Genomic DNA, 26,701 nt, shown 5'->3' on the forward strand with positions numbered 1-26,701 from the left:
GCTCCCAACGTTTCTAGATCTGTTCAAAATCAATGGCTCTCTTTGCAAAGCACAAAGGCAAACACCAAACCATCCAAAATCAATACAGAAGAGTGATAGACAAGGAAATAGAACTGGGTAGCACAAAGGATAAAGAAATAACAAAGCCAAAGGTTACGGAGTGATTGCTTTCTAATTTGTCTTTATAAAAAGGAAAAAGAATCAAATGAAAAACTGGCAAGTCACAGAGTGAAAATGTCAGAAACATTTTATATTCTAAGGCTTTGCCACACACTGTCTTGCACAATGTTAGAGGAAGTGAGGTTGAAATCGAGACTATTTTTGCAAGTCTGAGCCAGCCAGGAAGCCAGGGGAAAATGCTTTTAAATTTGGGAAAATTACAGGCCTGCTATTTGACATTAGTTGGAGAAAAACATCAAACCTCAGAACTTATTCTGAGAACTTCAGCAAGAGAAGTACTTCAAGCACTGTGTTTGATCCAGGGAGGGTGAATCCCTCCAGGACGCGGAAGCACTATTGGTGAAGGCCTTTAGGGAAGCCCCTGTCAGAGGCGGATGAGTAAAGGGGACTCACATTTCTGCTAAGCAGTCCTCTAAATGTGCACGAGAACAAGAAATAGGGACCCTGACTCAGGACTGGGCCTGGGAAGAATATATGAGCTGGCTGGAGCCCTGAGGTATGGGCCCAGCATCACAGTTAAGAATAAACAAGCTCACTGTTTTGAAAAATAAAAGTGGTAAAGACACAAGCTTTATCTGACAATAAAACATGTTATCAAAATATAATAAGTAAAACTGTGAGGTACTGACACATGAATTGTCATAAAGTTCAATGAAACAGCCTTGAAAGTCCACAAATGGACCCGAATACAAACAGAAATTTAGTATAGATGGACTCAGTTGGCACTTCAAATCAGGAAAGAAAAATGGCTCACTTTAAAAATAATATTGGGACAACTGGGTAGTCAGCCAAACAAAGACAAAATAAATTCTAGATAAGTGAAAGGCTTAAAAGAACCATACAATTACTAGAGGAACCTAAGTATGACACAAGACTTTGAAACCATAAAAGACAAGATTGACAGACTTGACTACATGAGAAGAAACAATTTCTGCATGGCAACTCCTCTGCATAAGCAAAGTCTAAAAAGTTAAAAAAAAAAAAAAAAGACAAACTAGGGGGAAAAATTTAAATTACAAGGAAAGGGTAAAATCCTGTAATATATAAAATCTCCTACAAATCATTAAGAAAATGACTGACAACTCAGGCTCACTCTTATTTGTAATATGAGAAAGGCAAATTAAAACTATAATAAAATACTATTTTCACTTATTAGATTGGCAAAGATAAAGAATTCGATAAGGGCTCTGGAAAAACAGGCACTCTCTTGGTGGTGGTAGTGTAAATTTGTTCAAGTTTCTGAAAGTCAGTTTGGAAAACACCTAGTCAAATTATAAGTGCACAAACCCTTAGATCCAGAAATTTCACTCTTAGGGACTTAATATACACATATTCTTGCACATGTATGAAATAAAGTACGTGCAAGGATGTTCTTTATAACATTATGCATAATAGGAAAAAAATGGAAACCTTAATGTCCATCAATGTGGGGCAGGTGAAATAAATTTTATTATACTCAGTCAATGGAAAACAATGTAGGCATTAAAAGAATAGGCAGCGCCCTATATACTAACATGGAACAGACTCTAAGATTTTTAAACAAAGGAAAATCAAGTTGCAAAGTAGTATGTGTGTATGTATAGACTATATACACATATACACTTACAATTCCATCGTTTATTTTTATTTTTATTTATTTATTTATTTATTTTTGTGGTACGCGGGCCTCTCACTGTTGTGGCCTCTCCCGTTGCGGAGCACAGGCTCCGGACGCGCAGGCTCAGTGGCCATGGCTCACGGGCCCAGCTGCTCCGCGGCATGTGGGATCTTCCCAGACCGGGGCACGAACCCGTGTCCCCTGCATCGGCAGGCGGACTCTCAAGCACTGCGCCACCAGGGAAGCCCCATCGTTTATTTTTAGAAGGGCACATAAGAGACTGGTAACAGTGGGATGGGCTGGGATGGACACTTACACTTCACTGTGTACCATTTTGTACCTTTGACATTTGTATCATGAACCTGAATTACCTATTCAAAGATATTTAAAGTAATTTTAAAATCAAACTGACTGTTTTGAATGATATAAGACTTGAATGCCATGACCATGCATAGGAAAAGTAAATGTCAAGATAGCTAACTCTTTTCAAAATTAATTTAGACATTTGAGAATATACAACCAAAATATCATTTTTTTTCTATTCAGAACATGACTGTATGATTTTGTTAGTTGAAGTAGAAGAATAAACAAGTGAGATAAATTTTCTTTTTTTAAAAAAAGAGACAGTATGTTACAGTAGTTAAAAGAATAGTCTTTGGAATCCTACAGGCCTGGGTTTGAATCCTGGCTCTGCTGCTTACTAGCCTGTGATCCTGAGTAAGTGCCCAATTTCTCTGAATCTCTCACTCCTTATCTGTTAAAGGGAAATAATAATAAAACCTACTTCATATGAGTATTGGGAGGATTAAGTGATACAATCCAAGTGAAGATCTTAGCCCTATATCTGGATCATGGTAAGTATTCAGAAAACATGACTTTCCTTCCTCCTCCTCCTTCCTCTTTGTTATTATTAACAGCAATAAAGAATCACTAGTGTTACCAGCTACTGAAACATTGTAACGTCACAACAATTAAATCAGTGAGACTTTGGCACAAGATGAAAGAAAACATATAACAGTAGAGCTGGGTAACTTAGCAAGAGATCCCAGAATTTTTAAGAGTTCAATGAAAACCATAAGAGGTTCCATAAATTAGTAGGGCAGGAAAGTATTAGTCAAGATATAATGGTAGGATCTTGGGTAACCATGTGGATATAAATCAATTCAGTTTCTCACCTCATACAATTTATAAAATAAGTTTCAGGTTAATTAAAGTGTTACATTTTTTTAAACTTTTATTTTGAAAAAAATTATAAACTCATAGATAGTTGCAAAAACAGTAGAGTCCTGAGTGCCCTTCACCCAGCATCTCCCAGTGATAACATCTTCCATAGCTGCTGTACAAAACCAGGAAACTGACGACGAAAAGTTACTTTTAAACCAGACTACACACTATAGTTTCTACCATTTTTTTAAAACCTGCATGTGTGTGTGTGTGTGTGTGTACATGTGTGTGTGAGTGTGCGGTTCTATGCAGTTTTACCCCATGAGCAGAATTGGGTAAAGCATCACCACAAACAAGGCACAGAACTGGCCTACCACCACAGAGCAACTCCTTCATGCTGCCTCTTTATGTCCTCACGCATCTCCAACCATTCCGCTCCCCTGGGTTCCTCAACACCCTTTACTCCCCACCTACCACCATTCCTGTCCTGACAATCACTAATCTGTTCTCCATCTTTCAGTTTTGTCGTTTCAAAAATGTTATATATAATTGGGGTCACGTGGGTAACCTCCTGAGATTGTCCTTTTCCACTAAGAATAATGCCCTTGAGGTCCATCTAGTTGCAGCCATTAATAGCTTATTCCTTTTTATGGCTGAGTAGTATTTATTCTGTTGTATGGATGTACCTCAGTTTGTTCACCTATTTACCAGTTGAATGACTTTGAGCTGTTTTCAATAGTTTGCTGTTGTGAATAAAGCTGCTGTGAACATCTGCATATAAGTTTTTGTGTAAACATAAATTTTTATTTCTCTGGAATAAAGCCCAAGGACACAATTGCTGGGTTGCATGGTAATGTTTAGTTATATAAGCAACTAACAACCTGTTTTCCGGAGAGACTGTACCATTTTACATTCCCACCAGAAATGTATGAGAGACCCAGTTTCTCCACACCCTCTCCAGCACTTGGTGTTATTACATTTTTTATGTTAGTGGTTTTATAGGTCTAGAGGAGTTAAATGTTTTTAAAATATCAAATCTTTGGAGAAAAAGCTAGAAGAAAATATGATTGAAATTTTCTGACTTCAGGTGGGGGATGACTTTCTAAAGTCAATAGGCTTGAATAGATAAAAGCTTAAAATTTCGAATGCCCTGAAATATCACTAACAATAACAACAACAAATACAAATAACAAATTAGGCGAAAGTGACCATGAAAAGTCAACCCTGTGTTACCCAGACCCTTAAGCCATGCTCCCTGAAACCTACCCTGTTCCAGGGCCCTGGGTCCATCTTGTCTTAGAGAGATTTCAATAGGTGGAAACGTTTTAAAAATTCTTGATACACACTGCAAAAGGCTTTCTAGAAATGTTCTATCAATATTTATCCTACTAGTAATGTATAAGAGTGACTACGAAAATGGTTGAAGATATTTTTAAAAAACCAAGCCTGGATCTTAATAAATAAATGAACAAAGAACAGAAAGAAAAAAATCTCAAACAGAATAGCAATTTAAAAACATGAGAAAAAGATTGCAACTTCATTAAAAATATTCCAAATTACCCAGAATGGATATTCTAATCAAAATATTAAAGACATAAATAGTGTAGCACTCAATCATTAATAGGAGTGGGGTGAGGCAAACATTGTTATACATTGTATTCTTTCATTGGCTTTCTCTCCTTCCCAGTTTTATTCCACTGGTTCCTCACTCCTACTCGTTGGGGTCACTCCCAAGAAAACCAGCTGACATGAGCTTTTGTCTCAGACTCTGCTTTTAAGAGAGCCAAGGCTAAGAGAGTTGGTAGCAGTGGTCCTAAAAAGCAAGCTCTCCAGATGGGATTTTGGAGTGTGGCGGGGATAACCCCCGGCATGCAGTAGCATCATGGTCACTAAGACTCACCTGTACACATATGGGTAAAAGATGAAACACTGCGTTATATGGCAGCTATAACACTTGAATGGAATGGCGGTAAGGGAAATTAAAAGATTTGGGGAGGTGGCCCGATTTTAACTTTCTGGAAGCCTTGAAAAACCAATGATTCAGTTTAGCCAACTATCAACTGAAGGTATGATATGAAAGCCAGAAGGCCTCCAGCAGTTGCAGGATAAAATGTGCTCAAAAATTGCCCCAGAATAGTTATAAAAATGGCAGAGCTGCAGAGGAAATTAAATCACAGCTTCAACAAATCTCTTATGTCAAAGTCAGGGTTAAAAAAAAAAGGGTACGACCTGAGATTTGGTTTGGGGAAATTTGGATTGATGGGCCTGAGCAGCACTCACTTGAGAAGCAAACACGTCCGTGATGTCTTTGTGCCTCAAGATTACCCTGCCTCCTTTTATTGTCTCCAGATAATAAAAAAAGAGTAGGTCCCAACATCGTCTGAGCAGAGAAACACAGCTCCTTCTCCAGGAGGAAAAATCTTACACACCAAAGACATTGCAGGACCCGGTTATTATGGACCAGTAGGAACCAAGGATCACATGAGGGGTGGTCTTAATGAATCAGCTGGGGCAGGGGTGGGTAGGTGGAATTCGTGGCAAGAGCAGAATACAAGGCTGGAGGGGAGAATTTTTTGATATAGGAGCCCTCTCCCATGCTTGAACATCAGGGAAATGATATCTAGGACTGATCCTAATATACTGCTGGGATAGCTCCTGGAAGTTTGGACCAAACAATGGCCACAGGAAATGAAGTGGAAATGTTTGAATTGCCTTAGCACTGTGTTGATGAAGAGGTCATAAAGTTCAGATATGTGGGAATGTTAGAATAGATTTATTGTGCAAGACCATAGGAGCCACCAATGTACTATATACCTCAGGATGGCCAAGGGCAAGTTCCCTTCACTAAGACAATAATGGGTACAGGTGAGGGAGGCACTGACATCCTAGAGAAGTTTGGTGGTGGTTGTTCTTGGTAGGGACCAGGGTTGATAGTAGGAGTTGCTGTCACAGAAATGGGCTCCCTAGTATCAATGGAAATGATAGAATTCTGAAATGACAGACTGGATGGTGGCAGTTAACCATCAGAGCAAAGGAGACAGAATTGTCATAATGGGCGGGAAGGACAGGGCAGCAATCAGGGTGCTCTGGCCAACAGGGAGGGCTCTACGGTAGTGGCTGTAGATCATGGTGTTTCTAGGAGCGAGATACATGGACATGACTGGGAGGATGCTACTTGACTTGTCAAGAATCATGAAGGGTCTGAGTTTTTGCCCTAATTACAAACTAACCAAGTAGCCTGCCATAGTTTCATGGATGCTGGTAGAGGACTCCTGAGTCAGAGACAAAAAATTTCATTGTTCATGGCACAGCAAACAGCATGAGCTTCACACCTGCATTGGTGCCTCTTGACACCCCCTCCCTCCCAGATCCCGCGGGGGCAAGGCTGAGGGACACAGGTGAATGTGCACAGACAGTGGCTTGTATCACAACTGAGATCCTGGGCTTGGGGAACTTGAATATTTTATAGTGGGCAGTAAGCAGGTCTGGTGGCTTTTGCTCTAGAGGAAAACATCTGCTCTCTGACCCTGCTCCACAGGGAGCCACCCTATCTTCCAAGTCTATTTGCTGTAGAAACATACTTGGAAATACAGCTAGGAACAAACGGTAGTTAGTGCCTCTATTCACAAGACATGAAGAAATGAGAGCGATCCATGGAGAATTGTCTCCTAACACTTGTTTAACAAACCAAAACAAACAAGAACCAACTTTGTGGTCAATATTTCTTGTTATTAACACTCTAACAAAGCGATCTTTCTCTAGATCATTCATGGGAACAAAGATTTGACTTCGTGGGTTGTAACTCATCACTATGTTGGGATTGCTATTGTGGGAGTTTATCTTCTCTATGGAGTGAGCCTAACCCCAGTTGAGACCAGGATGGGGGTGATATTTGCAATCCTCCTTGTATCCAGCACCCTTGGCCATGTTAATCTATGGTCCCTCTCCCTAAAGAGGCAATGAGATTCCCTACTCCTTGAATCTGGGCTTGGCCATGTGACTGAGTTTGCTAGTAGGATGTTAGCAACGCCTCATAAACAGAAAATAGAGTGGCTTACATGATTCCTCTCCCTCCCTTGTGTTCCTCCACCATGCCATGAGAACATGCCCGGGCTAGCCTGCTGAACTCGGTCACCTTGGTCACCCAGCCAACAGCCAGCCCACTCTTAGATGTGTGAGGCACCCCAGCAGATGGCCTGGCTGACCACCCCAGACACCCAACCAAAACACTGGTTACCATTATATGTCAAGGAGATTTTGTGGTCATTTATTACACAGGATTATTGAGGTAAGAGATAAGCAGTATTGTGAGGCCAGCATATAAGGATGAAAATGGCTTTTAAAAGGAGGAAGACATGATAACCTCAAGGAGTCTTTTGCTCTTCTCTACAATTGCACAGTTGGAACCTGGTTAGAAGGAATACTGGCGGTGGGCTTTAACAATAACAACACATACTAACCCTGTATGTCTAATCTAGAAGGACTGTACTGGAACAGAGCTGTATCTCACCTGCTACCTGGAATATGACTGCACTGACAGGAAGGGACTGAATGGTATGGAGCCCGGATAACAGGGAACCAGGAAGCAAGATGGTGCCAGCTTTATTCAGGGCCATGCTAGCGAGAACCTGGCCAGAAGGTGGGCATTCTAGGAGCACATGCTTCTCCAGGCCTGGGTAAGACCCCCTCAGGGGGCTGGTCCTGAATCCATGGCTTTCTTCCCTCCTACATGATGAAAAATGCACACTCTTTCCTTGGCTTTGCTGCTCTGGCCATGTGGGCGAGTGCCTCATCTGGTTCTTCCTGACCCAGAAACTTGACACCATGGGGGCAAGCCTGCTGGGTTTGTCCTGGCTCCTCTCCAGGACTCCCTGCTGAGATTCTGCTTCATCAAGCAGCTTCCAATCATTAATTTAGCCTCAAGTGCCCCACTCCCCAATCCGGGAAGAGATCCCCTGCTTGGAGACAGGAGTTTTCTGGCATTTTAACAATTATTCCATAGGGACAGCTTTATAGAGAGGGAGCATTTGATACAGAGTAGGGCTTAGAAACTCAGCAGGGGATAGAAGACTTTGAGCTCCTGCAGACCTGCTCAGATCTGTGACAATGTCACACTATAGCAGAAACAGATTATGACCCCTCTAGACCCTGGTGGACACTGAAGGGATGTGAGGAAGTCTGGATTTTCTATAAACACTATTTGTATGAACAGGAGCTAAAGACAACAGTCTGTCTGGTTCCACAATTATGGGAACTCAGTCCTTGGTTTTTATCCACTCAGCCTGGGGACTTTGATGAAGGTAACTTTTCCTCTTCTAGAGCCAAGACACTTTCAGACTCAAAGGCAGCCCTGCTGGGATCCTGACACTGGTGCAACCCTCTCTACTGGCAGCACCAAATCTGTCCCAAGCTCTGGCTGGGTGCTTCCTCACGGCCTCTAGCAGAGACATGGCAGCTAAGCAGACACTTGCTTTTAAGTCCCGGTTGTGGTTCTTCTTGGATCCTACTTGAAGCTCTTTGACAAAGCTCAGGAGCTGCCCACACTGTCAAGAGTTCAATGGGGCCCTGCCCTGTGCATAAACAGGAAGTCTTAAGGTTCCAGGAGGCACCTTCTTCAAGCAATAACGGCTCTTAACAAGCTTTGCGGTAAAAGACATTGAACCAGAAAAGTAAACTTTCACAGAGGGGAGACTGCATTGATGGAGTTGACCAGTCATTAGTACTAATTCTCTAACTTTAAGGATTTGCACAAATGACCTGGACAGGAAAAATGAAAGCAGGTCTTCCAAAGAGGTGCAGAGCGACGCATTTCAGAAAGTGTAGCCCACATGTAGGAAACACCAAGTAACTATTAAAGGGAATGGAAGAGAAAAGAAAGAATCACACTAAAACTCTTGAAGGAAATGAAAATATAAAAGGAAAAGTGAACAAAAGAAAAGAAAAGCAAACAAAACAAAACAAATCTATCTTGTCTGGGGGAGAATGAGCTTCATGAAGACCTGGAAGGCTAAATGGGTCCTGGGAGTAGGGGATCTTCCAGTGTCAACAAACAACAAACAGCTGCAGGAAAAAAAGGTAAACAGGACGCTGGAGTGAACAGGAAGATGATATGATAGCAAGGGCTGTTACTCCTATAGAAGGTTTAGATTAAAATCTCATTTAGGTTCACTGCTTTATTATCTTGAAAAAACCTGACATTTCCAGCCTTTCTCCCATATAGAGAATTCATCAAATGCCCCTTTAAAAAAGGCACATCTGTCACATTTGAAAATGAACCACAAAAAAGAAACCTGTAGAGAAACAAATACCTTTATGATTTTGAAATATGGGGTTGCATTCTCTCCAATGCTCGATTTTCAATTTGATAATAAATTAGAAACTTCAGGAAGAATATTCATTCCTTTAGGCCACAATAATAACAGTGGTTACTCTCATTTTTTCATACATTTTGGAAAGAAAGGGCTAATTCTAAAAATAATAATAATAACAACATAGAGAGGAGTTACATGGCATATGCTAAGCACTATTCTCTCTGCTTTATGTATATTAACTCTTTTAATCCTAACACCAATTGTATGAGGTAGCTACTATTATTATTTCTTCTTTATAGATGTGGAAAACCAAAGCACAGGGAGATTAAGTGACTTGCTCAAGGTCACACTAGTAAGTAATGAAGCTGGGATTTGAACTCAGACTGGATTCAGAGTTCAGGTTTTGGACACTAAATTGTGCTTCTAGCAAGAAGACCTCCCAAACACACAAAAGAACGTTGAGAATTGACTAACAGTTGAGGATTGACTTTAAGTGAATGTTTGGGTGACCTACTAGATCACTAGCTCAGATGCAACATGGGGTTCATTTCAAGTTAATTTTAGAGGATCCCAAATATTTTTTCCGAAAGCTAAAAAAGTGAACTTTTCCAAGTTTGTTTTCCCTAAACTCACCTTCCTTCTGAGGTGAGAGGCATCCCTCATGTATACTATACTTCCTTCTAGGAACAAGAGTCACTTCAATGTGTCCCATTTAAATTAGTTACCTCTGTAGCAACTGTGAAGATGTCATCATTATATAAGACTAAATAGGGAATTCCCTGGCAGTCCAATTGTTAGGACTTGGCACTTCCACTGCAGGGGGCACGGGTTTGATCCCTGGTCGGGGAACTAAGATTCCACATGCTGCGAGGCATGGCCAAAAAACCAAAAGTATTTGTTCAAAAAAAAAAAAAGACTAAATAAGAGCTGGAGAAGAAAAAAAAAACCTGGTCCATAAAATCTCAAGTCTTGGGCAATAATTTTAACCTTTTCATTCTTCCCCGCTCCACTTTGATTTTGAAATACTTATTTCAGTTACACTAAAGAGCATTTTCCAGACCAAAGACCATGAATGAACTGTCAGAGTCAAGTTTACTCCTAACCTCGCTTTGTCGAACTTCTCAATGCCTCTGGTTTCCAAGGAGATCCCACCTCATCCCAGGCAGGGCCCATCTGGAAATATGTGTCTCAAGTGAGCCAGCCTTAAAATTGGTATACTGTGACCATTTTCACCCTGTAACCTTAAACCCAGCAAAGAAATAGAAAATATCATGTTTGTGTGATTACCATCACGTTAGAAAGAAACAGAATCTGATGACCACCCAACAATCAGAGTTAAGAAAAACGGAATTCATAGTACTGGAAGCATTAGGATGCTTACTAGAAATCTTATCCCAGGCATTCAATATCACTTGGTTGCAAAATATAATTTAGAGTTACTCTTTCCTTAAATCCTGTAACTACAACCCAAGTTCTCTGGATGGTCATTTTCACACGTGTGAATTTTTTTTTTTTTTTTTGCGGTACGGGGGCCTCTCACTGTTGTGGCCTCTCACGTTGCAGAGCACAGGCTCAGCGGCCATGGCTCACGGGCCCAGCCGCTCCGCGGCATGTGGGATCTTCCCGGACCGGGGCACAAACCCATGTCCCCTGCATCGGCAGGCGGACTCTCAACGACTGTGCCACCAGGGAAGCTCCACGTGTGAATGTTTTTGATCACTTTTGTAAATCTCTTAAAAATCTGAAAATCAATTTTAGTTGAACGTGATTATGTGTTAAGAAGCAGTGCTTAACTGCTCTAGAAATTTTGCCCCAATGTCTTGGTCTCCAGCCTTCTCAGAGAGATCCTTTGCAATCTTTTAGGAGAAATAGATGTTTACTGGTGGTCACTTTTATTTTTGCACAGTGTACAGATGCTAATGAAGATTTGCTGGCAGCTTGTTGAAAGAAAGTCATTAAGGTCAATTAAAGTGTCTTTATGGACCTGGTGCCAGGTGCTTTCTATCATACACTTGGAGAGAGAGAGGGCTAATACCAACAAGTAACACGGGAACAATTGTACAATGCATGCTTGCTGATCTCAACAGCATTTTATGAAGGTTGTTTATTATGTAAACTAAAGGGCCTTTGTTCTACAGTGAAAAGGAGGAGATAAGTCAATCACTATGGAAAATTAGTTTCTACATGATTTTTTAAATAAAATTGTGTTCTATTAGTATGTTTTATGTATTTATTGTAGAAAATATGAAAAATATTTTAAAGTATAAAGAAAACATTAAAAACACCCCACCTCTCAGAAAATAAAAAAATCACCATTTTGTCTACCTCCTTTTCTATGCATATACACACCCATGTATTTCTTTTTTTTTTTAAACTAAATTTATTTATTTATTTTTGGCTGCGTTCGGTCTTCGTTGCTGTGTGCAGGCTTTCTCTAGTTGCGGCGAGCAGGGGCTACTCTTCCTTGCCGTGTGCGGGCTTCTCATTGCAATGGCTTCTCTTGTGGAACACAGGCTGTAGGCGCACGGGCTTCAATAGTTGTGGCACGTGGGATCAGTAGTTGTGGCACGCGGGCTCTAGAGCACAAGCTCAGCAGTTGCGGTGCATGGGCTCAGTTGCTCTGCGGCATGTGGGATCTTCCCGGACCAGGGCTCGAACCCATGTCGCCTGCATTGGCAGGCAGATTCTTAACCCCTGTGCCACCAGGGAAGTCCCACACCTGTGTATTTTAAAACTCTGTTTTGGGACCCAGAGTTCTGCTCAGGTTTGTCCCTTTCTCCCAGTGATCAAGGCTTAGCGGTGGGTCAAGCTGTTACCTTAGTCTTACTCCTCTCCTTGGGTGAATTCATTCCTAATAGGATCTTCACATTCTCATTCAGAATTCTGGTGGAGACACTCCAGCAGTCTCCAGAAAAGCCCAGGCATTTCTTCACTTTAGCGTGGACTCAGTTGGGGCCATCCTCCCACACCCTTGTCCCTACATTTCATGTGAAGAATAATAGAAACATGGCAGCTGCTTTCAAACGGTGGAAGGGTGATCACAGGGAGAAACAGCATGGTGGTTCTGTAAAGTTCTAGGGGACAAAGCTGGGACTGATGGGAAGGGTAGTCTTAACACGAGAAGAGAGAGGTCTCCGCCGTTGGCCATATTCACTTGTTGGGATGGATGTGGGACGGATGTGGGATGGAGGGCAGAGGCAGAGACAGTCGATGACAATGTCCTTGCCGTAAGGTTCTCAGACTATATTTCTCTCTGGGGTCGACCTTACGTCTATTATGGTATGATTTGTGGGTTCTTGAACCTTCTTCCTCCACATCAACATCTTGATCACAGCTGTAGTCACAAGACCCAGAACAGTGTCTGGCACATAGTAAGTGCTCAGTAAATGTTTGTTGGAATGAGTGAATGAATAAGTGAATGAACCTGGCTGCTGTGACTGCTCCTTTGCCCTCCACTTCTGAAGACTATGGACAAGCAAACATGTTGGAATTTGAAAGGGCTTTGGTGGGAAAGATGGAGAACTATTGGCCTCTTAGCTCACAGAATTACCTATTTTCTATTGTTTCCGGGGAGGACCCTCGGTCTTGGCTTTCACATGGTGGTATATAGAATGGACTGGGAAACAGCCAATTTGGACTTTTTCATCTACCAAACAACACAAAACCAAACATTGGATTTGATGGATGGAATCCCCAAGTGGTTGATTTCACTCAGTCCTTTAAACAATGGAATAAAACCACTGGCCTCCTGCAGGCTTTCTCTTGGTGGGGGGTGAGGGAGGAGTGGTGGGCTGGAATGGAGAGATAACAAATGGTAAAGGATGAAAAAGGGAGAGGATTACTTGAAACTAGCAAACAACATTTTTCAGGGATCAGATGCCACATACAACCCTAACTTAAAATATAGAGTCCTAAAATTAAGTATTACTATATTTTTGTGGCTTAAGGGCACAATATATTTTTAAACTTTGCTACCAAATGACATTTTAGGAGTTTATAATATTAACATTTTCTGGCCTGCTTAAATAAATACAAACAGCAATTCCATAAGCAGAGACCAATGTACATATAGTAGATTTGAAGCCACAGCTTTAGAAGATCACATACCTGAGTTAATTCTGTGCCCGAGAACTGGAGGTAAAACCTGCCAGCTAGGAGTAAATGTCTTTTTTTTTTTTTTTTTTGCTGTGTCATAGGCAAGTGGGCTCTACCTGGGAATCTCACCAGAGCTGAGGTCAGCTAAGGTTTTAGTTTGGAAGAGCTGTAAAAGATGGTGGTGTTTCTCAGAAAAGTGGCCTCAGAGGCGAACCAGGTAACTGGAAATACCTTGCTCCACCCGACACAAGAATGACAAACATCAACTATGGCTCCTGCTTCGTTCACACCAGTGTAGTTTACAGACATTAAACATTAGTGGACATATTCTCAGGGTTTTTAGGGGGCACATTATATCTTGAGGTATTTCATCTGTAGAACCTGCTTAGCTGGGACACTGTTGGCCATTTACTTCAGACAAATAAAAACTTTTTGTGCTACTTGAAAGAGAAAATATGCTGAGTTCGTTTCAGGCACTGACAGTTACCAAAACGTGTACTTTGGCCTCAGACCAATTTGACAAGTGAGTTCAACCGAACATGCTCACAACCCACCAACTAGTTATATAGAGATAACACTTTCTAGACTAAGTATCAGTTCCCAGTGTTTGCTGACTACGAAAATACTAAGGTTATACCCATCAGCAAAATATCCAGGAGCCAGAGAGAATGTTGACAGCGCAACAGTTTTGAACCTGGTTAGGAAATAGCCCAAAGCTAGTCTGGCGGGAGGAATAGAAATTGCCTGGCTTTAGCCCCAGGGGCTCTCAGGGCCTTATCTGCTGTCAACCAGGAGGGAGCCTGAGGCTTCAGTACTCTTCCGGACTCTGCCCCTGGCTTCCAGAACTAAGCCAACGCCAGTCCAGCACACACATCTCTCTCCACAGTAACTGGACCCACCCCAACCAGACAGGGCCCACCAGCCATATTTTTCCCCCTCCTGATTTTTCCAAGTTCAGGGACCAAAGAGAAATGCAAAATTTTTTTCACTGAGATTTTTCTGAGGCTGCTCAGCTCAGCTGCCCCCTTCAATTCAGTGAGTGCTGCAGAAGCTTACCTCTCTGTGCTAACAAGGCTGCAACACACTAGCCCTCACCCCAACTCTCTGCCCTTACCTGAACTAAACCCTTCTCTTCATGCCCCCAAAGAAAGCTCACTACACAGATTCCTGAGAAGTCATTCCTTTACTGAAGATTTGCCAGGGTGTGGGGTGGGAGTGGGGCCCAGGGGTATAGAGGCAGGGTGTTTATACCACCCACACAGAATTGCACTTAGAAAAGTCCCCTAGATGTGTCTTTCCTCCCAGATCTCTCACCTTCCCTGTAAGCTCCCTCAGCATCAGCAAACTAACCTTCCCCCCCACCCTAAACTCCCCATTCCAGCGCCCTTACTCCTTGGCTCATGCAAAGGCAAGAGCATCCTGCAGAGGCAAGATGACCTTGGGGTCCAAAAACAAGCGCTCCCTCAGCTACCAGGAGCCTTCCTGCTAGAGGAATTTTAAATACCTGATCATGTTTGTTTTACTTTTTTTTCCCTATCACCTATACCAACTCATCTGGGCAGCCTGAGCAGCACCTCCCTCGAGGTCCCCTTGCCAAGCCCATGTCTTTGACGGTGGCAGCTTCTCTTTGTGCTACACAGTTTCTGGAATGAGCTCAAGTCCACAAATAGATGCCCACTGACCCAAGTTACCACAGCCCCTCACTTCTGATTCAAAGCTTTTGGTGACTCCCACGTGGGGCCAGCCTCATGGGCATGCGACGCGTGTGGTGGCATAGGGCCCCATGTTTAGAAGGGCTGTGCCCTCAATATCAAAAAACCAAAGAACCCAATCCAAAAATGGGCAGAAGATCTAAACAGACATCTCTCCAAAGAAGACATACAGATGGCCAAGAGGCACATGAAAAGCTCCTCAACATCACTAATTATTAGAGAAATACAAATCAAAACTACAATGAGCTATCACCTCACACCAGTTAGAATGGGCATCATCAAAAAATCTACAAACAACAAATGCTGGAGAGGGTGTGGAGAAAAGGGAACCCTCTTGCCCTGTTGGTGGGAATGTAAATTGATACAGCCACTATGGAGAACAGTATGGAGTGTCCTTAAAAAACTAAAAATAGAACTACCACATGACCCAGCAATCCCACTCCTGGGCATATACCCTGAGAAAACCATAATTCAAAAAGAGTCATGTAACACAATGTTCATTGCAGCTCTGTTTACAATAGCCAGGACATGGAAGCAACCTAAGTGTCCATCGCCAGATGAATGGATAAAGAAGATGTGGTACATATATACAATGGAATATTACTCAGCCACAAAAAGGAACGAAATTGGGTCATTTGTACAGACGTAGATGGACCTAGAGACTGTCATACAGAATGAAGTAAGTCAGAAAGAGAAAAACAAATATCGTATATTAACGCATATATGTGGAATCTAGAAAAATGGTGCAGATGAACCGGTTTGCAAGGCAGAAATGGAGATATGGATGTACAGAACAAACGTATGGACACCAAGGCGGGGAAAGCAGGGGTGGGGTAGGGTGGGATGAACTGGGAGATTGGGATTGACCTATATACACTAATATGTATAAAATAGATTAATAAGAACCTGCTGTATAGCACTGTAGATACTAACACAACACTGTAAAACAACTATACCCCATAAAAAAAAAAAAGGGCCCTGCCATGGTTCAGTGCTTGGCTGTCACCATGATGACACGCTTAATGAGTCTGAACAACGCGCCCATATTTTCAATATGTTCTGGGCCCTGAAAATTATGTAGCCACTTCTGGCCATACAACCCTCACGGAAGATCTCCCTTCCTTCAAAGCAGTTTCTCCACAGCACCCCACAATCCTTAACCTCCAGGTCAATCTGCCCTGCCCACCCGGGCCTCCACTCATTGCAGGGCACTGGGCCTGGAAAGGGCCTTTGTGCAGCTGGAGGTAGTGGGGTCCTTCCTTTGCTCTGATGAAGCCACGGAATCCAGGGTCCTGGGGAAGCGGTGACGGGGAGAAGGCAGGGAGGATTAAGGTGGGGAGAAGACCCTCTGCAAAATTATCCACCCCACCACATGCCCATTCCAGAGATTCCATCAGGAGAGAGAATTCCTTTCTGATAGGGTCCTTTCCAACTGTTTTAAAAATAAAACCATTCCTGAGAAGGTCAACACCCCACGTTATTGGTTTCCACCATGCTGTGAACAAGCTCGCAAGCTGTTGTAAGCTGATCATGGGTGGATGTCTGGGCACAGGAGAATATTTGAAGAGGACGTGAGGATACTCCTGAATCTGGGGGAGAGTGAATCACAGAGGAGAAGTCTGAGTGAGGCCTGCAGAGCGGGTGCTGGGGCTTGGGAGCCCGAATAGGGGGGACATGAGGGGAGCGAGGAAGCTGGGTAGAGGTATTTCTTCTACCTCACGATTTTCCTGGACTCTGAGAATGAAAGCTTTTCTGCTCAGCCTCTCTTGATGGGTACAGAGGTCTATATTAGTTTCCTGTGTCTGCCTTTTTTTTTTTTTGCCAATAACAAATGACCACAAGCTGGGTGGCTTTAAGTACCAGAAACGTATTCTCCCACAGCTCTGCAGACTAGGAGTCTGAAATCAAGGTGTCAGCAGGGTTGGTTCTTTCTGGGGGCTCTGAGGGAGAATCCAGTCCATGCCTGTCTCTTAGCTTTTGCTCACTGCCTGGACGTCTTTAGTGTTCTTTGGTTTGTAAACACATCATTCCCGTCTCTGCCTCCGTCTTCACACCAACTGCTCCTCTGTGTGTCGCTGTGTTAAATCTTTCTCTCCTTTTCCTTACCAGGACACCACTTGTTGGATTGAGGGCCCACTTCAAATGCAGGATGATGTCCTCTTGAGAAGCTTAGCTTAAAATACATCTGCAATGACCCTATTTCCAATATTCAATAATACTGAATTAGATACTTCAAAATTGCTAGGAGACTAGATCTTAAATGTTCTCACCACAAAAAAGAAATGATAATTATGTGATGTGATAGAGGTGTTAGCTGAAGCTATGGTGGGAATCATACTGCAATATATAAATGTATCAAATCAACATGTTTTATACCTTAAACTTACACAGTTATATGTCAATTATATTTCAATTTAAAAACTAACTTAAAAAAAAGATCTTATTTTCAAACAAGCTCTCATTCACAGGTATAGAGGTTAGGACTTGGACATATCTTTTTGGAGCCACAATTCGATATACAATACAGTTTTCAGTTTCTGTTTGCTTTTTATTCATGCTTTATTTGAACTTTCGAGCTTTGGTTTTTTCCCATGATAGAAATCCTGAAATTCTGAGACACATTATTAAATAATAATAGCAAAACCTCTGCAAATCCAAGGCATTTTACAAGTATGTAACGCAAGAGACTCTGAAGGATATCACAGTATCCCAGGAGAACAAGGAAGGAACAATAGCAAATGCCTTTGATCCTTTCAGTAGGAAAGTTGCAATAAGAGCCAAGTTCTATGATTTTAATATTGTTGTACATTACTCAGAACACAGAAATGTGAGTGTTTACAACCCTGAAACTGAAATGGAAAAGTAACAAAAATGTACTTCTAAGAGATTTTCATTAGATTAATTGGTTTGTTGAAAAATATGGAAAAGCCTAACACAATATTTTTGAATAAAACCTCTAAAGACTAAATCCCATCCACTACCCCTTTACCATGCTTTCAGGAACAGTTTGCTTTTTTGGCAAACTAGACTTAAACAGTAATACAGACAAACAATCAGAAATTTTGCATGATTCCTAATCATTAAGAAAGATTCAATTACCCTGAGAGAGCTGGCACACTAAAATTCTTAAGAGAGGAAAATGATCTTATAAAAAGTTAGGGTTTTTTTTTTTCCTCATTAATCTTTACCACTCTGGGTCATTTCTATTTAAGTATCATCATGGCTTAGATCAAGGCCACAGAATATTCTGCAGATTTGAGATTGAAATTTGTCCCTGTAAGTGTGAGTTTTCTTTCTAGGACATCAAGTTACCTCCCATTTCCTTCTTTTATGTGCAGAAAATCCCAAATATCTCAGCCTAATCACAGTTCATGGCCGTTAATATCACCATGCAATTAACTTAAGGAATTGTTTTCATGGAAAAATAAACTAGAAAGAATAGCCTAGATAATTAGGAAAATGATAAATAAGGGGAAGTAGTCCTACCAGGTGTTAAAATACATTATGTGGCTACAATACTCAAAACAGTTTGGGACCATCACATAAAGACCCACAGGAACAAGCGGGACAGAAGGAAAAGACATGCAGAGCCCATGAATGTAACATGACACAGGCAACATTTCAAGTCCACTGGATAGCCATTGGGAAACAGGACATTTGAATCCACACTTCACACCTTAAAATAAATACTAACTGCATCAAAGGTAAAAATGTAAAAACTAGGGTTTCCCTGGTGGCGCAGTGGTTGAGAGTCCACCTGCCGATGCAGGGGACACGGGTTCGTGCCCCACTCCGGGAAGATCCCACATGCTGCGGAGCAGCTGGGCCTGTGAGCCATGGCCGCTGAGCCTGCGCGTCCGGAGCCTGTGCTCCGCAACGGGAGAGGCCACAACAGTGAGAGGCCCGCGTACCACACACACACACACACACACACACACACACACACACAAAGTAAAAACTAAACCAAGCCAAACACACACACAGAATAGAAGAAAACATGGGAACACTCACAATTTCAGAGTGAGAAAAGCCTTTCCAAATATGACAAAAAACCCAGAAGGCTAGGAGAAAAGAGAAATTTAACTACACACACACAAAATTTTTTTTCATGGAAAAGCCACTAATGTAAGTTGGTCCAGCCACTATGGAAAGGAGTTTGGAGGTTCTTCAAAAAACTAAAAATAAAGTTGCCATATGATCCAGCAATCCCACTCCTGAGCATATATATGGACAAAACTATAATTAAAAAAGATACATGCACCCCTATGTTCATAGCAGCACTATTCACAATAGCCAAGACATGGAAACAACCTAAACGTCCATCGACAGATGAATGGATAAATAAGATGTTGTACATATATACAATGGAATACTACTCAGCCATATAAAAGGATGAAATCATGACATTTGCACCAACATGGATGGACATAGAGATTATCATACTAAATGAAGTCAGAAAGAGAAAGACAAATATAATAATGATATCATTTATGTGTGGAATCTAAAATATGACACAAATGAAACTATCTACAAAACAGAAACAGACTCACAGACATGGAGAACAGACTTGTGGTGGTCAAGGGGGAGAGGGCATGGGGGAGGGATGGATTGGGAGTTTGGGCATTAACAGATGCAAACTATTATATATAGAATGGATGAACAACAAAGTCCTACTCTATAGCACAGGGAACTAATTTCAATATCCTGTGATAAACCATAATGGAAAAGAAAAATGAATGTATATATATGTATAACTGAATCACTGTGCTGTATAGTAGAAATTAACACAACATTGTAAATCAACTATACTTCAATTTAAAAAAAAAGAAAAGAAAGAAAAACCACCATAAGCAAAGTCAAAAGGTGAACAATAAACTGGAAAAAATGTTTGTAACTCACATCAGAGACAAAAGAACAATTAGCTTCCTCCCCTCCTCCCACGTTGGTTTAACCAATAGAAAAATGGGCATAAACCAATAGAAAATCAATAGTAAAATGAACAAAGCTGCTAAAGACAGCCAAAGAGGAAGTAAACACTCAAAAGATATTCATCTCACTCACAATAAGAGAAATGCAAATTTAAAAGCACAATTCAATTATATTCAGAAAGAAGTTCATTTTAAAAAATAGAAAGCCATGTTTCAGATTGGAAAGGTACAAAACTTGAGCACATATCCATTAGGCTCTTTATACAATGTGACTGACACTGTTCTTATCAAGATGGAGTTCCCTCCTCTGGGTTCCCTCCCCTTGCCTCTGGGCTTGTAACTTTTCTGAAGAATGGAGTGTGGAAGAGATGCTATGTGACATATAAGCAGGATTGGAAATAGGATGAGGCAAGAGAGGGGCCAGGGCACAAAATGTCAGAAAGCACTCATCTTCAAGGGTGTGCAAGTGTAGGGTCAGCCTTCAAAAAAAATGCCCTCTTAAACCCTGTGGTCCAGAGACCTCTCTTGTCTCTTGCTTCCAAAGGAAGTCTGGTGACCTTGATGCCACCAGGTTGGAGAAACTATATAGAGAGACCATGAAAGGACAGAGACACCTGAGTGGTCCCCACAATTCCATCACCTTGGAGATTCAGTTCTTACCAGTCCTGCACCAGACACTTGATTGAAGAAGTCTTTGAAATGACCCCAGCCACCAGCTGAATGCATCTCCTGAGAGATGCCAAACCAGAATGACCCAGCCAAGTGAATCATCATCTGGACCCACAGAAACTATGAAAGATAAGAAATGATCACTGATGTTTGAAGCTATGAAGTTTTGGGATGATTTGTTATAGGAGTAGTTACAGAATTTATAGATACCTATAGTTTGCATCTGCTAATGCCCTATTTAAGATAGGCACTCTCATATCTTGCTGGTGGTAGATTAAATTGGTATATCCTCCTTGGAGATGAACAATTTACTAACATCTAATTAAAATCAATACATACAGGCCCTTGGCCCAGACATTCCACTTTTAGAAGTTTCCCAATGAATATATTCACACATATGCACAGTGATATACGTACAATATATTTATCACAATATTGTTTAAATAGAAACAATTGGAAACAACCTAAAAGGACACCAATATGGGCCTGTTTAAGCAAATTATAATATTCAATGGAATGCTGTTCAGTTCAACAAAGAATGAGGGTATTCTTTGTATGATATTAAAAAAAAAACTGCAGTGTAATTTCTAAGCAAAATATAACAGAAAAGTAAGGTACAAGGCAGTATGTATAGTACAGTAGCAGTTGTGAAAGAGGAGGAGGAAAAGAATATCTCTGATCATAACTGCATGAATATGCATAGATCATCTCCACAAATTACACAGGCACATTTACACCCATTGCTTGGAGAAAAGAATGGATGGCTGACAGACAGGATGTGGGGGGTATGGAGATTTACTGTATGTGTTTCAATGCCTCTTAATTTTATACCAGGTGACTGTATTACCTAATCAGAGATAAATAAGCAAAATGAACTTGAAATTTTTCTCTTTTAGTTATTTTGCTTTAACTTAACACTGTCTGGACTTTTAGATATTAGATCAAACTGAGGTTCATGTAGTCCTGAGGATCAGGAAGATGTTCTTCCAGGGTGTATATTCATGGGTTAGGAGGCTGGAATCAGTTTCTAGATGTAGAATGAATACAAGTGCTCGGGCCTAAAATTCATTTGTCTGGGAAATTACCTTGCCGGGCTGGTTCTACTTTCTCACTTCTTTTCTCCCAGTCCTCCTTTTCTTTTTTTTTCCTCTCTTTTTTTTTTTTTTTTTTTTTTGCTGTACGCGGGCCTCTCACTGTTGTGGCCTCTCCCGTTGCGGAGCAACAGGCTCTGGACGCGCAGGCTCAGCGGCCATGGCTCACGGGCCCAGCCGCTCCGCGGCATGTGGGATCTTCCCGGACCGGGTCATGAACCCGCGTCCCCTGTATCGGCAGGCGGATTCTCAACCACTGCGCCACCAGGAAAGCCCAGTCCTCCTTTTCTTACTTGACAAAAGTTAGTCTCACCTGTCCTGCATTTTATTCTGGGTGTTGCCCAGTGAGGGAAGACCCCTGGGAGGCCAAAACAAAAGAACAATTCAAAATATTGGCATTGGTTTTGAGAAAGTGAACAACTTTAAAGATTGTGAAATAAATCCTTTTGCAAGTCTAATTTCTTGCAAAAGGTAGTTTCCAAGTTTTTGCTTTCAAAATAATTGAAAGAGGACCTATTGAATTATCAGCTGATAGAACATTAAAAATTATTTTTAATAATGGATCACAGGGCCATTTTTTACATATAACTCAGGACTTCAAAGAAAAATTGAAGTGATGTTGCTGTAAGCAAAATCCTTCCATTGCCATCTGCTCGTATACAAATAACGTTCCTCAGCATTGACATTTGTAAAAACAAAAAAAGGGGAATAACTTTGATGTGATAAATTATACTCAACCATAAATAACTGTACTTGCTTGAAAACTATGGCAACTCCCACCTTCCCTGGTGGTGCGGTGGTTAAGAATCCTCCTGCCAATGAAGGAGACACAGGTTTGAGCCCTGGTCTGGGAAGATCCCACATGCTGCGGAGCATCTAAGCCTACACCACAACTACTGAGCCTGCGCTCTAGAGCCTGTGAGCCACAACTACTGAGCCTGCGTGCCACAGCTACCGAAGCCTGTGTGCCTAGAGCCTGTGCTCCACAACAACAAAAGCCACTGCAATGAGAAGCCCGTGCATCGCAATGAAGAGTAGCCCCCTCTCGCCACAACTAGAGAAAGTCTGCGCACAGAAACGAAGACCCAATGCAGCCAAAAATAAAGAAATAAATTTAGTTTAAAAAAGCCCCCAAAACTAAGGCAGCTCTATCTATCTTACCAAGAGATACATTTCCAATAAAACTTTACGTTTAATGATTACAGTTGGTCAGATCAATTGTAGTGATAACTCCATCTAAAGTTTTTTTCTTTTTTTTACCTTTGAGCTTTACAGTCGCAGGAAATTTTTAAAATTTCAATGTGTTCACGCACTTTTGTTGTATCAAAGAATGTGAGAGTGATTTTTTAAAAAAAGCTTTCAAGCATACAGATAAATTATATCAAGGGTAAAATTCTTTGGGGGAAGTAGAATAAAATGACTTCGAACTGAAAAGGGAACAATGTAAAATTTCCATGTATTTAAGAATAATTTTTTGATATATTTTCAAAATGATGATGGTGGGTATAAAATGGCTGCGGTATTTGGATACATTTTAAAGAATGATGTAATTAGGGTTTTAAAATGTTCATGTTTATCATGTGTTGGAAATTATATCTTAAAGAAACATTTTAAATAATGTAAAATTGCCTAAGGGAGAAAGTTCTTCAAATTCTTTAAGCAATATACAAATATTTTGAACTATTGCCTTAGAGACTATCTGGTTTAGCTCTCTTTACTTTGCAGATTAAAAACTTGCTCATCAAAGTGGTCACCAAGTGACAAATGGTCTCCTACCTCCTTGTCCAGGAAGCCAGATCTAATCCTGGCAACCCGCCTGGTCAGGATGAGTCCTCTATGGTCCTTGGCAGGAACACCTGAATGGTAAGGAGCAAAGGAAATCAGCCCAGATGCCAATACTGTGCACCCCACCAACCCCTCGGGAATGGAGATAAAATTCAAGCAACAAAATGCTGTCTTCCCACATCCTCATGGGGTGTATATAACATTTTGATGCCCTCTTAAGACCATCCGACATTATCTTTTGAGTCTTTTCACCTCTAATTTCTGTGAATCTCTTTTTTCTTCTCTTTTTTTTTTTGGCGGTACGCGGGCCCCTCACTGTTGTGGCCTCTCCCGTTGCGGAGCACAGGCTCCGGACGCGCAGGCTCAGCGGCCATGGCTCACGGGCCCAGCCGCTCCGCAGCATGTGGGATCTTCCCGGACCGGGGCACGAACCGGGGTCCCCTGCATCGGCAGGCGGACTCTCAACCACTGAGCCACCAGGGAAGCCCTCTGTGAATCTCTTGCTTTCGGTTTGCTCATCAGACACCTCTCCTGAGAACCAGTCTCATCCCCACTATGATGCCAGCAAATCTGGTTGAGGACCAGTGAGTGGGGGAATGGGGATGCAGGAGAGACAATGGTTGGCACCTTCTAAACTTGGCCTTATAGCTCTGCTTTTTCTCTTTCCTCACCCTAGATTTGCCTTCAGGCTTCGCTCAAATTCATTCAGTTACAGGTTAAGGTTACCGTGTATTTTATTTTCCAAACTAGCACACATTTGAAAGAGCGATCAATATATTGATAATTATGCCAGAAAAACAGGTAGAATCCATGATCATCCTGGGATATATATTGTCACCTTAGCTATTGGTATTCTAGTGAGGAAGGAAGGAGAAAACTGCTGAAAATGTTGGATTAGGTGTGGGGAGTGTTAGAGCAGTAGATTAATTGGGGTGATCTGGTGTGGAATTGGGTAATAAAACTCAAATGAGGGGGGAAATGTATGGACAATCAATGTTGTGTTGATTTTGTCTAACATTCTGGGGAAAGCCAACACTACCTATGGGCAGAATCAGCAGCTATGCACTCCATGTAATTTGGGGGGTCCAGAAAAATCCAGAATTCTCTCTCTCTCTCTGTCTTACTGATGACTTCTGCAGTACCTGATATTCCCCAAATCAAAGTTATTGCTTAGGCCTTCTGGAAACTAGTGCATTTTATCTGAGTGGTATAATTTTGCAGGAATATCATAAATGAATCCTTCTTGACCTTATGGAGAAGAATCATGAGAACATGGGTCACAGGATAGGTAAGCTTTTTTGTTTTGTTTTGTTTTTGTCTTGTACCCATCTAAGCTTTTGTCTATTACCTTTTTTCATGGATTAAAACAAAAATTCCATATCAAGAATATATAAAGCAAAAATTAGAATAAAGAAATCTTACAAATCAATAATAAAAGCTAAACAACCCAATGTAAAAAAAAACTAAGCAAATATTTGAACAGAAACTTTACAAAAGGAGACATAAAAATGGTCTATGAAAATATGCTCAAATCACTACTCATCAGGGAAGGACAGGTATGTTTTGAAGTGGTGACTAGAGGTGATATAGTATATATACACATAGAACAGAAAGCACTGAACCAAGGTTGGTAGGAGGCGGAGGCCACAGCCTCTGGGGAGGGTGTTGGGTGTGCCACATACACACAGGCCACTCCATTTAATCCTTCCTACAGCCCTGTAGGTGGGCACAGGCTTTTCTCCTTTACCGAGGATGTAACACCCAGATGGCTTGTCGCTGCTCTGAAATTTCTTTGAAAGGATCATTCCAGGTGATAGATTGTGCCAGCAATCAAAAGAATAACACTGTGTATTCATGCAGTTCTCCGTGTTGACAAGTGCTTTCAGATGAGTTTGTCCATCCAGACTTGCTAAGACCTTCATGAAGTGGATTGGCCAGGTATCATTATGATCCCATTACTATGAGCACAGCTGAGACCAAAACTCCAGGGGGCCTGACTTTGGGTTTAGTGATTCGGTGCTTTTCCCATAGAATACAGACCTCTAGGCAGTTTATGACAGATCAATCCTGATAAATTTCCTTGGCCTATGGGGAGGATATTGGATCACTCCATACTGAGAAAATATTCACTCACCATTAGAGTCACATATAACCTTTACACAGGTCTCTAAATTCCTAAAAACCCGATTCCTGCCTACCTTCCTAATCTTTTTTTCCCTCTTCTCTCTATATTCTAATGGGGGGGGCCTCCTTTCTGGGCCTTGACTATACCTTTCTGGCTGTTCCCTCTGCCTGGACCTCTTTCTCCCCAGATCTTTGTATGGCTGGCTCAATCTCATGCCTCCAGCCAAGGTTGATTTCCTTAGACTCTCCCCTAACCCCTTATGTAAAGTGGCCTCACATCATCCTGCTTATTTTTTGATGACACAGCACAATCTGCAAGTCTCTAGCTTATCTGCTAAGTACTATTATCATATTTTCTCTATTAGAACATAAGTCCCATTAGGCAAGGACCAAGTCTGACTTTTTACTGCTCTATTCCCAGTGCTGGTACATGGGAAGTACTCAAGAAATGTTTTTTATGAATAAAATGAATAGGCAACTTTGACTGGGATTGCTTGATCTTGGTGTGTGGCCAGCTAGCATTTCCAGCATGGATGGTTATGCTCTAATTCCAACAATAGTTCATTCAGGAAGTTACAGTCAGTCAGTCACTCACTCACCTAACTAGAGGTACCCACTATGATGGAAGGGAACCACCATCTACTTGAAAGGATCTTCTAATCTACATACCTCAGTAAAGAGAGTATCAAGATTGCACTGGGCAAATTTTTAAGTCCAAATCTTCCAATCTACATATAAACTGCTTGATTTTTTAAAAAGCAAATCCCAAATGCTCTAATCCAGTTATAATGGTGCAGTTATGGGGAAGCATAGTGTATAAGATTATTTCATTGGAAAATATATCAAGCAAAAACCATTCTTCAATCTGCTTTGACAAGATACTGAGCTCAGGAATTGTTCAACCTCAATTCCAGAGGCTCCAGCACATGTTAATTTCAATGATTTCCTTGGACTCTGGTCATCTCAGACCTTAGATACCGTTGCCTGTTTTAAATTTTTAAGATTCCACTTTTACTGCTGTCTTATGACCATGATGCTAGTTCCT

General features: G+C 41.4%; 1 protein-coding gene across 3 annotated transcripts in view; it reads right to left on the bottom strand.

The window, feature by feature from the left end:
* The window catches only part of LOC111185030 (uncharacterized), a 93,683-nt gene that overhangs the window by 34,289 nt on the left and 32,693 nt on the right, over window positions 1–26,701 (bottom strand). For all 3 annotated transcript variants that reach the window (XM_089909052.1, XM_089909053.1, XM_089909051.1), the window contains exons 5-6: window positions 23,524–23,603; window positions 20,648–20,776 (exon numbers count right to left, since the gene is read on the bottom strand). In XM_089909052.1, the coding sequence (XP_089765178.1) occupies window positions 20,648–20,776; window positions 23,524–23,603 (209 nt within the window). The remainder of the gene's footprint in view (window positions 1–20,647; window positions 20,777–23,523; window positions 23,604–26,701) is intronic.

Source organism: Delphinapterus leucas, chromosome 3 (assembly GCF_059928025.1).
Source record: "Delphinapterus leucas isolate spDelLeu-1000000601 "Yukka" chromosome 3, BTC_Dleu_Yukka2, whole genome shotgun sequence".
Classification (NCBI taxonomy): domain Eukaryota; kingdom Metazoa; phylum Chordata; class Mammalia; order Artiodactyla; family Monodontidae; genus Delphinapterus; species Delphinapterus leucas.